The 14,863-nt window shown below is 36.1% G+C and overlaps 1 protein-coding gene across 1 annotated transcript in view; it reads left to right on the top strand.

The window, feature by feature from the left end:
- Window positions 1–14,863, top strand: part of LOC149808153 (furin-like protease 1) — a 58,891-nt gene that overhangs the window by 28,964 nt on the left and 15,064 nt on the right. Inside the window, exons 12-14 of the mRNA XM_089973937.1 lie at window positions 3,298–3,415; window positions 3,842–3,935; window positions 12,068–12,275. Coding sequence (XP_089830063.1) covers window positions 3,298–3,415; window positions 3,842–3,935; window positions 12,068–12,275 — 420 coding nt within the window. The remainder of the gene's footprint in view (window positions 1–3,297; window positions 3,416–3,841; window positions 3,936–12,067; window positions 12,276–14,863) is intronic.

Raw genomic sequence — 14,863 nt, 5'->3', positions numbered from 1 at the left:
TGTTGGTTGTCACTTCTGTAAACAGTGCACAGGAATAATACTTACATATTTGAAAAACTATGGCTGTTTCCATAGAAGCTTATAATTCCATGTGAACATTAAGATTATCAAAGATGGACATGCCAGAAGAATAAATTTTATTGTGGAAAATCAGCCTGTACATATCGGGTTATTTTGATCAAGAAGATGGAGAAAGAAGAAATAGAAGACAGGAGAATAGATACAATGAAGCTAGATGCTTTCAACATATATTGCAAATGAATTAAAGTAAGTTGATATGCTTGCAGCAAATTTAAATCACACTGGTATATTACATTAATGATGGAGGAATGTTTATGCATTAAATATAATGAATAAAGTTATCGTTACTCAAAATTAACAGAGAGTGAAGATGAAGTGAGAGTCGTTTTGATATTCATTTGACTGCATGACTGCAGCATGCTATCTGCATAGCCAAAAACTGTTTTATTGTCATTAATATTGCTAAATTCAAAGAACTGTTGCTTTTATACTGCAAATCAGTAGCTTTACTCAGGTGGCACTCTACAGTTTTGTATTTTGCATAGGGTTAGGATTTTAAAGAAAAAGAATTTCCCTGGCTTTCCTCACTGGTTATACTGACTATTTTATTTACTCAACATTGCTTTGCTGCAGACGCATTCAGTAGGGTACCTTACTTCATGATTTTATTTTAGTTTGTATTCCTTATTCATTATATTTTTTTTCTGAAATCGAAAAGTTGATTTGTATCATTTTCAATGCCAGGGCTACGATATATGCATTGGGTTTTTGGGCTACACTCTTTGGTCTTGCCCAGGATCATGGGTCACAAATAAACTGGATATATTATGTCCTTTTTTCGACAAATTAGAGCAAGATTTTTTAAAAGCTATCTCAAGGCAGGAAATGTATAGTTTTGGTGTTAAAATGTCCCACCCCCTGCCCCCTAAAACTAAATGAACAGTCCTGGAGTTTAAAGCAATCAAGAAGAAACATCTAAAAACCAAGTTGAATCTGTATATTACTATTTTTTTACTATTATTAAAATTTAGCTTTGTGAGCTATACTTGGTTCATATTAAGTATATTTTGTTTACTCCTTGATAATTCTTTCTATTTTTTGGAAAGGAGTCAAGAGTTTTTACCTGTTCATAATACTTCTGCCTATAATACCATGCCATTATGTTGGCGGGGTATATGGGATTTAATTTGCCCATCTATGTCTGTGGATCCATTTGTCTTATTCATGATAAAGTCCTCTAAATCTTCACTTATTAACAGTCAACTTGCACTGTGTGTGAATTTGGGATGGGTATGTTTGTGTACTATATAAATAAACAGATAGAAAGCTCATCCTTTTATTAGAGAGAGAGAGAGAGAGAGAGAGAGAGCAAGATGGAGATCTTGCATTGTACACTTTCAATCCATAACACTTTGAGATGACCCACGAGATCTCATTACACAACAAACTACTTTCTGCAACCACTGCTCTAAAACTCTTAAAACTGCTATTATTAAAGGACAGCACATACTGTCTATTAATACTATTTCATCCCATCCATCACACCAATACATAGCCTTTTATTATTACATAAATTAATGTGAAAACATCCACTCTCATGCCATAGATTATTACTTTAGATATGTCATGTGATCATATTGGCATAGTCAAACTCTATTTTTATATGAGGAAACCCCTACATATGTCAAGGAAACCCCTACATATGTCAAGGAAACCATACATACGTCAAAGGTGGCCATCTTTAAATGTAATTTTCAGCATTATTAGACTGAACATAAGCTTAATTTCAAAATTTGTCAACATTTCAGATCAAATGGGTAAAATGAAAGCAAAATTAATTTTTTGAAAATTTATGTGGTATATCCCTTTGAAGACTGTGCTTCACTTTGTACGATCTGCATGGAGAATGCTTTATCGTTTTCTTTTTCTTTTTTGTTGTTGTTTCTGTTACTTTTAAAAAAAAATGAACTTCAACTTAGACATATTCAGATGTTTGTTTGTGTTTTTTTACATTGTTTAGAATGGATTTAGATGTTTTTTTGTTTTTTTTTGTATTTGTTATTTTTGCTATGGTTTTCATACTTGTGATGTGTTTTTTTTCTTAGTCAATGATGGAAAATTTTATGGTGAAAACAAGGTGTTTTTTGCCCTTCAGATATGTTTAATTAGATCTGACTTGTTTATTATGTTTCAATATAAAATTGTGTGATTTGATCTGACATGTTTATTTCATTTAACTACAAAATTCTGTACTTGGATTTGACTTCTTTTATTGCATTTCACTACAAAATTGTGTATTCAGATTTGACTTGTTTAATGCATTTCAATACAAATTATGTCATTTTTACTACTTTTACACTGCAGTGAATTTGAACCAAGGTCTACAATTGAATGTTCTAACCTGTGTCCTTCTTCAAATCGATGACATACTGAAAAGTGCTATGCTGTTCTGTTGATAGCAGGACATATTAATATAGTCTGTTTTTTCATGATCACTTTGATTTCTTTCTTTTTTTCGACAGAGGGAAGTTTTGTTTTGCAGAATAAATTTTTATTCCTTCACTGAGTGTTATTTGTTGTCTAATAGTTGCTTCTCTCACAGCTGAAATGGACTAATTCCAGTACCACATCACTATGACTTTATTCGAATTTAACTCTATACAGAGTCTGTTAAAAAAAGTCAATAGCTTGCACTAATGTCTCTTTCAAATGGTGTTAATTAACTGCAATTTCTTTATAGTTACCTCAGCTAGTTAATCTGATGATTGACTGAGATAAGATAGAACTGATGATTGACTGAGATAAGATAGATCTGATGACTGACTGAGATAAGATAGATCTGATGATTGACTGAGATAAGATAGATCTGATGATTGACTGAGATAAGATAGATCTGATGATTGACTGAGATAAGATAGATCTGATGATTGACTGAGATAAGATAGATCTGATGACTGACTGAGATAAGATAGATCTGATGATTGACTGAGATAAGATAGATCTGACTCCAAGATTTTGAAAACCTTATGAGCTTCAGATTCAGTCATTACCCAAAATGGTGTTGACTGCTTTATTAGTTGCAATTCATGGATGAAAGTGGATGTTAGAACCAGTGGGGGGGGGACATTAGTGTAAAAATTTAATTATTATTATTATTATAATATATATATATATATATATATATATATATATATATATATATATATATATATATATATATATATATATATATATATATATATATATATATATATATATATATATATATATTCATAGTCCACCCCAGGTTAGGATTTGGTTTAATGGATGCACAGGATATGGTCAGGTACTCATCAAACTGGATGCAAGTTCCAAGCCAAGTTGTATTCCAATCTTCAACCAGCAGCCCCAACTTGTAAGTTACCATCATTATCAGTAATGAAAGAGATCTAACATAAAACATTGACTTGGATAGATTCTTTTAAGTTATGTTAAAATTTTATCTGGAAACCAGTTATTAATTAATCATATTAAATGTGTGACACAGTCCATCAGTACAATGTACTTAGTTTATGGAACTTACTAATTGAAATAATATATGTAAATCTAATCTGAATTGTTTGAAGAAACAAAGCAACAAATTATTTTACTAAGGCCTGTGGTATTAAAAACAAATGAGAAGTTATCTTTTTATTGTTTCCGTTTTCATTTTAAAAATGTATTGATCAATAAGTTTGAATTAATTTCTCGTATAATATATACACACACATGTAAAATGTACTTCTTTGTTAATGAAAATGGCAAATTTTTGGAAAAAGTAATTCTGCTTTTCTTTTTGTAGGCGTATCAGTGCACCCACCATCATATCAGTTATTGATTCCATTACGATTGGTAGTAGCTGTTCAATTCAGTATCTGGAACATGTACAGATACAGGTAAGTAAATGTTTATATTTGTGTATAAGCTCTGTCTCAGACAACAACACAGCTTCAACTGCAATTACCAATAGTCACAATGGAAACATTGCAAAACTGAAGCTGATTAGGAGCAATCCAGATCTGCTATTCCTTGGCACTGGATTGAATTAGGTCAACCGTTATGGTTATAAAACCTGCTCTTCCTAGGTATTGGATTGAATTAGGTCAACCGTTATGGTTATAAAACCTGCTATTCCTTGGCATTGGATTTAATTAGGTCAACCGTTATAGTTATAAAACCTGCTATTTCTTGGCATCTGCTTGTATGCGAAATTTTAATTAGGTCAACCGTTATGGTTATAAAACCTGCTATTCCTTGGCATTGGATTGAATTAAGTCAACCATTATGGTTATAAAACCTGCTATTCCTTGGCATTGGATTGAATTAGGTCAACCGTTATGGTTATAAAACCTACTATTTCTTGGCATCTGCTTGTATGCGAAATTTGATTTTTTTTTTCCCCCACCCCATCAACATCTGCTTAAGTCAACAATCTTACCTAGGTGACAGGGATATTGAGATAAACAGGTAGCACTGTATTATGAAAATGGTGAAAAAAAGTTGAAAATTGGCAACAAAAGTTTGAGGTTGGCAATTTTTGGGGCAACAACTCTGTTAATGCCAGTGCCATCCCTGCTGGTTTATCTTTGCATGGCATGGGGAGCATGAGGAAGATATAAGAAAGCATTATAGGTATATGGGATGGAGAAGATGTGGAAAAGCAAGATAGTTACATGGAAAGGAGAAGATGTGGATAAAAATAACAGGTAAATGCAGAAGTGAAGATCTGGGAAAGAATGATAGGAACATGGCACAGGTACGACATAGAAAAAACAATATTTTAAAATCAAAATAACTTAGCCTTATTTCAGTTACAATGAATATTGATCAAAAGGTATACAGAATAACAAGGTACAATTTTATAACTTCTTCTTCACCCATATTGTCCTCCAAGTTAAACATTACAAAATAAGTAACTGATCATGATGTTGCAACTCATTTGCAAGGAAAATCATGTAAAAGACCATGGAAGCATATTTAAATCAATCATGTAAGGACTATGGAAGCATATTTAAGTCAATCATGTAAAAGACTATGGAAGCATATTTAAGTCAGTCATGTAAAAGACTGTGGAAGCATATTTAAATCAGTCATGTAACAGACTATGGAAACATATTAAAGTCACTCATGTAAAAGACTATGGAAGCATATTTAAGTCAATCATGTAAAGGACTATGGAAGCATATTTAAGTCAGTCATTTAAAAGACTATGGAAGATATTTAAATCAGTCATGTAAAAGCATATGGAAGTATATTTAAGTCAGTCATGTAAAATACTATGGAAGCATATTTAAGTCAGTCATGTAAAAGATTGTGAAAGCATATTTAAGTCAATCATGTAAAGGACTACAGAAGCATATTTAAGTCAATCATGTAAAGGACGATGGAAGCATATTTAAGTCAGTCATGTAAAAGACTGGAAGCATATTTAAGTCACTCATGTAAAGGACTACAGAAGCATATTTAAGTGGAGAAAGAAGCTTGAAATATACTGCTAACATTTCCATTAGGCTTTAATCAATATCTTAACCAATATTTTAAACCACATGAGTTGCTTTCAAAACTCGTATCTTACCAAAAATGGAAGTGACATTTATGTATAACAGAGAATTCATTTTACCTTTGATTAATGGCCATCTGGAAATTTCAGAGGCATACTGAAAATGGTATGCATAAATGTGTATTTTGAAAGATTGTTCCAAAATGTGATAAGACTACTATATCAACTGTGTATAGAATCTCCCCCCCGCTCCAAATTCATGTCATTGGTTATATTGTTGACTTTGGTAAATCAAAAATAGCACAAATATGGCACATTCAACTTTATAACTCAAGATAGATAAGAATAGATCTAAGAATATAAAATTTCTTGGCCTTTTGTCAATTTCATCTTCTGGAGTATAACCATGAAAATTAATTAAAGAAGGTATGGAAAACTTCTCATAAATATGAGAAATACAGTTCAAGTTTCATTTGTCAAGTGTACAGGAATATATCTGTACAAATGAACATCAAATGTTTCTTTTCTCCTTCACATACATTCCCCAATCGCATTAGAAATATTAACCTGTACCTCATGAATCCAGCCCTACTAAAAGATGATTTTCATCTTTTTCTGCCTATTTCAATAGACAAAAGGCAATAACTCTTGCCCATTACCTCCCCTTGGCACTGCCAGGTGTTGCTAGTTTTTAGCTTTGCTGCTGTACTGGATAACATTGTACAGTATATCCTCTGACAATCCAAGCCATTTTTGTGTTCTAATTGACTCGTCCAACATTCCATGCGGGTTTATTGTGTGGATTAATCATCTTGCTGTAGGTTATATACATTCTTATTTACAATTTCTGCCAAATTTGAGTGATTTTGTCACCTTTAAGACTTTGCCCTTTTAAGACTCTGTTACACCATGCTGTCTGTAAGGTCATTAAAAGATAACGTGACTTTGACTTCAGTTGGTTTTAGCTGCATGTTTAATTTATGCTTTGTTTTCCTCTTCTTGTGTCGTTTTAGTAGAACAGACAACTAAATGCTTGAAATGCATAAGTTCAAAGCATAGTCTCTAAGTTTCAAATGTGACATTGACTTTTTCAATTCCTTCAATGGTAACGGGGAGTATATTTAAATTAGGGAGTTAGTAACCTGATGAATTACCAACTTATGCTTTGCTATCTCTTCTTGTATCATTTCAGCAGAATATTTTTGATTGCTACATATACAGCTTAAGAGCATGGAAGTCTACTGGTACCATGACTCTTGTTTTGTTTCTACTAAGTATACACCATCTGTGACATACAGCATCTGTAATAAATGGTCAGAGGACATCTGGCCACCATATTAGCTAGTTAGTTACATACTGATTTGCTAATCTATGCTTTGCTTTCTCTTCTTGTGTCATTTCAGGAGAATTGATTACTGAATGCATGAAATGCACATTAAATAGTCAATTTGACATTGAAGAGAAGGAAAGATGGAAAAAGTGAAAGAAGACAACGTACAGTTCGTTGTTGGTGATACAAACTCAATGAGGAGTATTCCTCAATTTTAGGCATCCCAGTGGGCATAAGTCCAAGCATGGTCGCTGGGCCTTTAAGTCTGGATGCATGGTGTTTTTACCAGATCCATTCGACCTAATGCATAACAAAACTGTACAGTCATAGGCCATCCAGCCATTACTGGCAGTCCAGCCTTTCCAAAATGGGGACCTTTTCTTGAATCAATCCAGCCAACTTTCATTTAGGGGAATCTTAGTAACAGATCTATCCATCTAACCATACCATCAGCGACATGCCTTTTCTATGATGGAGATTTCAGTGAGAAATCTGACTTTACAGCCAGACTCTTGGAGTGCCAGTACTGGTGTTAGCCGGACCATCTTCTATACAGCAGCTTCCAGGCTGACCACTCACCTAGCCAACCAGCAGGCAATCCCTGCATTGCCAGACTTCCATATGTTTACTGCTTGTCCACAAGGGAGAGCAAGTGATATTTTTATAGTGAGGGAATTGAATCTTCATACCACCTGATATGTCTTCTCCAGAGCTGCAAGTAGACCCAGATTGGGCCTCAGTATACAGTGAGTACAATGGAACTCCTTCAAATACACCATCCCTTCACATCATACTCAGATCCTACCCTTGAATGGACAGAAGTTTACCTTTCAAGCTGCTGTCAAGGACATTTATAAGGTGTTAGCTACTTTAGAATGCATTCCAGCATGTACCACTCCTCTAAAGAATCATTAGATGTTAGTGATAAGGAAGAGACTCCATCCTTCTGGTTCCTTCCCCAACCAGACAGACTTAGTACTGATCTCCCAGCTATGAGTACTGATCTCCCAGCACTTTACAAGAATATAGCTGCTGTTCACATCTCTGCTCATCTGCTCTATAATGTGGACAAATGTGTTCCATGCCTGTCAGAGCTGGTTAGGGATGTCTTTGCACTGTCTTCATTGTTGGATTTGGCCACATTGGCACCTTTCAGACTTGACAGAGGCACCTGACAATAGCCACAATTGGGAGGCAATTGCCAGAATTGCTAGGCTTATTGACCAGGGCTGCTGACCAGACCAAGGCCAATACTTTCACGATTTTAGCCAATTTACTCCTAATATGATGTGTTGCATGTCTCTCAAACCTTATTGTACTCTCCCTTTTAAAATGACCCAGTTTGGGTCATCATTGCTTTGGAGGAGTGTGAGAGGATGTTTGCAGACGGCAGCTCAGGAACTGCATCCCCACCTTGTTGTTCAACTGCACACGGGCATTTGGAACCACTCAGTCCCAGTCAGTGTGAAGGGATGTTAAGCAGCCTCAAGACAGTCACATGTGCACCAACATCGATCCCTTGGAGCAAACATACAGATACAGTAAGAAACCAAATGTAGAGCTCAGTGGATCTCCCTATTCCCTCAAAAATACGGGTGGGGGTGATCCAAGTCATTTGTAGGGCTTCAGGTTTTATTCATCGACAGTTCCTTACCATCCCCCCTCTTCATGCATGTACCGTCAGATCAAGAGAAGGATGCCTTTCTACAACAGATCACTCGCTCATTATAAAAAACAAAACAAAAGGTGGTGGAGCTTGTGCAAAAACCACAATCCCCAGAGTTTTATTCCAGGCTGTTTATATCAGAAGCAAACAGAAAGTTGAGACTCATCATCGACTGGAGTCACCTCAACCAATTCGAGATGGAGATGGCGAGTTCAATCGGTCTCTCCATTCGATGGGATGAGTATGCCATCAGTCTCATCTGACCAACACATATTTTCACATTCCTATCCACTCCTTGTCATGAACATTTTCTCCGGTTTGCTTACTGCGACACAATTTATAAGTTCAAAGTTCCCCCTTTGGCTTCAACATCAGCAATTAGTCTTTTACCGAGATTATGGATTACATTGTCACCCTGTTCTCATCAACGTCATCTGTAATGACAGCAGCATACCTGGATGACATCCTCCAGAAAATATGGTAAGTTCTATTCTACCCCAAGGCAGGAATGATCTCCTCTCTCCTTTATATCATCCAGGCTTTCTAGTGAAGTGGGAAAGGTCAGACTTTCCGTCCATCTCAGAATTTTTCCCATCTGGACATGGAATTTTTAACCAACCGGAATCTGGTGCAAATTCCTCATGTTCGCATAATCAGAATCATCAAACTTGTCAAATCCATTCCCAGTAGAACTTGGATATGAGCAAGAGAGTTTTTTGCAACTAATCGGTTTATTCAATTCAGCAGCAGACTTGATCCCACTCAGCCATCTTTTTTATGCAGCCATTGTGAGCACAATGACCCCCATTCCCCTTGAACAAACTATCATGATCACGCCTGAGATTCGATCATTCCTGCATTGATGGTGCAACCCAGGTTGGCAGGCTATGGGAATCCCACTGGAGAAGCCACAGGCAGAAATAACAGTAGGTACCGACGCCAGTAGGCACAGTTGGGGTGCCCACCTGTTGCCGACCTTCACTACCATCAGCGACAAGTGGGTGCCAGAGGAATGGCCTCTGCACATGATCATCCTAGAAATGAAGGCCGTCATCAATACCTTTCACTTCTGAAAAGATCGACTATGAGGTTAAAACGGTCCTCATTGCGTCCAACAACTATGTGGTGGTGACCTGTCTCTTAAACAGGGAGTCACCAAATTATCCAACATGTGTATTCCAATTTGCCAGTTTTATATTGGTTCTACAATCTATATATCAACATACAAGTCAGACACATTCCCAGCAGACTCAATGTCTTGGCCAACACTCTATCCAGAAGAGGCCAAGTCCTTCACACAAAATGGTTTTTCCGTAAATGTCTTCACTCGGATAATCGTCCTTTTTACAATGAGATGAAATCGCAAGCTACTTACCTTTGTTTCTCTGGTTCCAGACCCAGAAAGCTTGGGCCTTGGATGCACTGTCAATAATTTGGGAGGGGTTGTGGGCTTCTGCCTTACCTCTCACAGTGCTGAAAATAATCCAGAAGTTACTGGGTCAGATGGCAAGATGATTCTAATAGCCCCTCTCAGATGGGACATGTCCTGGGACACCGATCTATTCGTTCTAGCAATAGATATGCCCAAGAAGATTCAGGCAATCCTGAATCTTCTCTAGAAACCAATGTCAAGGGTTGTCCTTCCCTGTCTGGACCATCCTTTTCTTCTACACGCTCGGCTCTTATTAGGACAGTCCTGTGAGAAAAACATTTCAAACCTTCGATCTTGGAGAGAATCTCAAGAGCAGGAAGGCCCTCCACCCTGAAGGCTTATGAGGGAAAGTGGCATGTTTTCAGGGACTGGTACCATACCAAACATCTTGTCCCCCTGCATGCCTCTATCCTTCAACTGGCCGACTTTTTTCTCTGGCTCTTTGAGGAGAAACAGTAGGTCCCAATCTCTATTAAAGGCTACTGCCCCATGATATTGGACAAATTCTGGCAGACATGATTTTGGACATGATATAGACCTATCAGATCTTTTAGACCTTTTTGGTCTCAATCGACCAAAATCCCTAGAAATCCCTCACTCTCTTTCCAAATGGAGCCAATGCTGGGTTTTAACATGGCTCAGTTCTAATCCATTTGAACCTTTAGCCCAAACTTCGCTAAAGTCACTATCATACAAGTCATGTTTCTTGATAGCTTTAGCTTCTGCATGCAGGTTAAGCAAGCTGCATGCCCTTTATGCTGATGTGAACTCTCTTCAGTTCAGATGAGAGGGTTTGGTGGTTCTCTTGACACAACCAGGCTTTATAGCCCAAAATAGTTTATCGTCTCTCAGTAATGAGGGGTTATTATTTGCTCACTCTCTTCCATAGACAGGTCGAGAACAGCATCCATGCAAGATCCTGTTCATGATCTCAAACACTAACTTGAAAGGATTAGAGTCAAGTCATGGCACACACAAACACCTCTTCCTTCTAGTGTGAACAAGAACACAGGATATCACCCCTCAAGCCATTGGTATGTGGTTGAAGTGGTACACTCAGTGTACTCTGACATCTCACCAGATCAGAGTAACCTCACAAAGATTACTGCTCAGAAGCTTCGAGCCATCTCTGCAAGCCTCATGTTTGAACAAAGCATTTTGATCTGAGATACAATAGAGGCTGTATGCTGGCATGCAGAGTCAAACCTTGAATCAGGTAGGTTCAGTGGCAGCAGCACAGAAAGCCAACACACCCAGCTAGATCAATCAACACAGCCTGTTAGCTTTGCTGGATTTGCCATTGAAAGTTTGTAGGTAAGAAGATTTCAATATTCATCTTCTTAACCATATCTTACAGTTACAGGTCAAGTGACCCAAGACTGTGTTGCTTATTTAATTAGGAGAACAAGTTATTGTTCACATGGGGAATCCAGCTGTTCTTCGCTAGAAGGATACCCAAGGTAGAGGTTGGATGCTCAGCACCACCTCCTCCTATTACTTATTCTCCTAACATAGTGTGATTGGGGAACGTATTCGAAGGAGAAAGCAACTTTTTAAGTAAATTATTTTTCTCTGAGAATACTTACCCATTCATATTACTTAAAATCCCTCCCAAACTCCCTTCTGTGCGAGCATCCTCATTAGTATCTCTCTCAACTAAAAAATAGCTATACCACCAATGATGCCAAGGGGAGGTAATGGGCATGAGTCATTGCCCTCGGTCTATTGAAATAACCAGAAAAAGATGATTTTCGTCTTTTAAAAGGGCTGGATTGGTGAGGTAGCAGCCTATTATTGCTAACATAATGTGATTGAGTAAGTATTCTCAAAGAAACATAATTTACTTAAAAATTTACTTTCTAACTTGTTTTTAAGGCTACAGTAATGATGATTTTTATTTGTTTTCACATGGAAAAAGAAAAGGATTACAATATTGATGACTTTCAATCAATATAATGTTAGGTGAATTATAATTTCCTGATTAAAATATAGATTTCCTACATAAGCCTTCAATGAAGCACATGATTTTCTTTGAATAACATAGTGCACAATTTTATTGAATCAACATCTATATTTAATTAAAACTCTTACTTTTGCCAGATATCTTTTCAAAGTCAAAGTATGGGCCATGTGGAGCTGACCTTGATATCACCTTCTGGTACAAACAGTTATTTAATGACTAAGCGATATCAAGATTACTCTACAAGTGGTATCTACTCTTGGACTTTCATGACCGTACAACACTGGGGAGAAGCACCACAAGGACAATGGAACCTTAAGATGGTTGTCAATGACAATAGGTATTCAGGTAAATCATTCTTCTGGCTTTCCATATTTTCATACCACTTAAGAATTGTTTTAATTCATCCCCTATTGAGACTCAGATCTGGGTATGCGAATTATGGCCTTGCCTGCATATACCAACCCCATAGACTATATATCCTTTCAACCATCCACATATCCCCAATAAAGAACAGAATATATATGCTGATATAAGCATATATGTGTAGCAGGCATACTTGTATGTTGACCAAACAATTAAACTCTCATTTTATACACTGACACTCTGGATTGCTATGACAGAATTGAAGGCATATACAAATTAATACAGACAAGTACAGATGTACATTGGAGTGGAAATTGCTATCCATGGAGCCTACATGAGGATGCGTGATAATACAGATCATGCAAGTTAGATAATTGTTTAATTCACCCACTACTGAGACTTGAACCTGGGTCTGTGAGATACAGCACTAACCGCCTTACCTGCATGCACCAACACTATAACCTCTCAATGATGCACACATCCCCACAAACGGATGGAGCATATTTTGTTGACATAAGCATCTGTGCATAGCAGACACACCAGAATGCCGAGCTTGTAATTATAGTCTTAGCTAATACAGTCACTCTTGACAGAATTCAATGTGTATAGAAGCTAATACAGATAGGTACAAATGTTAACTAGATAGAAAGGAAAGTGCTGTCCCTGAATCACACATGAATATGCATGATAATCTAGAGTAAAATTATATATTGAGAAATTACATTATCTTACAGGTTATAGAATTTTTTAATTCATCCCCTACTGAGACTCAAACCTCGTTCTCTTATGGAACCAATCACCTTACCTGCTATGTTTCATCCTTTTTTGGGAGGTCAAGGCTATATGGGGGCTATTGCATGCAGGCATAATGATTGTTGGCATAACTTGCTGACCAGGTTCAAGTCTCAATAGCAGACAAGTTAAAACATTCTCTAACCTGAATGATAATATTTTTTCTCAACATATAATTTCACTCTGCACTATCATGCAGGATTTGGGGATAGCACTTTCCGATTGTCTGCTGTGTTTATATATAGTGGGAATAGAGAGAAGCGAGACACAACAATCACTTGCTGGCAGTAGAGTAAGAATTTGTTTAAAGCTTTTAATTTACATATGTTTCCTATACCCCTTGATAGATTGATTCCCATCATAACTGGGATAGATCATTATAAAGCTTAGTTATTCAATTTTTCAACATAATTATTGGCCCATTTTAAGCTTAAGGTCACATTTGTAGAAACTTTGCATGATGGTTTTGTTTAAAGTTCTGTTTTAAATTTGCAAATATTTCTAAATATTTTGATACATTTCTTTATATCTGGGATGACTTATTAATATTCTATGACAATTCATCCTGTGGCATGACCAATCTTGGTTCAGGGTTATAGTAATAGAAAGTATGAAGAATTGAGAGTCCTGAAACATTAAGGTAAAACATCCTTGCACACAAATGTTAAAAAAATGGTCAACCAATTGTAGTCAGATTAAACATCCTCATTCCAAAGCAACAACTCTTTCAGAGAAACAATGAAAAGATTCCAGGAACACGGATAAATTTTGAAAGTAGTCAACCTAATTCCAAAGCAATAACTCTTTCAGAGAAACAATGAAAAGATACCAGGAACACTAATAAATTTAGAAAACAGTCAACCATAGAAAACCAGCCTAAACATCCTTGTACCCCAATGAGAACATTTAAAGCACGTAAACACAAATACATGTAAATAATAAATACAGTATGCGACATAAATGTCTTAAGGGAGATTAATCCAGTTGTGTTATGATGTTGTAATGAGTTAGTTCCCTTGTATGTAGTAGTATGTACATATTTGCTATTGGGCATTTGAACATAGATTTTTTTTCTTTCAAGATGCTTTCATGAAACTAAGATTGCACACACCAAGAATGAAAAAAATCAGGAAATTAGAAAAGTTAAAAACTGAATAAAGTATTTAACATTAAAGGAATGTCAGAATTATCTTACATCTTTAAAATAATGTTTGACAAAAAATGTATATATTTAAATGAAAGACATGTCATTTTGAAAACAAATGGTGAGAGTATGTAAATAAATATAGAGATATATATTACAACTTCATGATGTAAAACATTTCTTCGAAAATACTATCCCAGTACTATTGGGGAATTTGTAAAACTTAAGAATATAAATTGGGCATTGCCTAATCAAACCAAGTTTAGATTGTGTATCTGAAAAGATATACATCAATAACCTCAGAGAGTACATTTGAATGTGATTCTGCACACACAAAAAAAACTTCTTAACTTAAATCAGGCCTTGCCCAATACAAACCAGGCATGGATTGTAAGTATGAAGAGATGCACACCAATAACCACTGTAACTAAGGTGGACTTGTGTATTCTCCATTCTGGAAAATAACTTCATAACTTAAATCAAGTATGTATTGTGACAGGTATCAATAGCTCAGGAAACATGTCTATAGATTTGTCTGAATGGCTTAGGAACATAAACCCTTGTGTCAGTGTAAAATTTACCGATGTCAAATTGTTCTTTTAAGCTGTTGAGTCAGTTTTGCAAACTTCCATCA

The sequence above is a fragment of the Sinohyriopsis cumingii genome, chromosome 1 (assembly GCF_028554795.1).
Source record: "Sinohyriopsis cumingii isolate HCF-2022 chromosome 1, ASM2855479v2, whole genome shotgun sequence".
Taxonomy (NCBI): Eukaryota; Metazoa; Mollusca; class Bivalvia; order Unionida; family Unionidae; genus Sinohyriopsis; species Sinohyriopsis cumingii.
The sequence above is the reverse complement of the archived record's forward strand: the minus strand, read 5'-3'. Positions and strand labels throughout refer to the sequence as shown.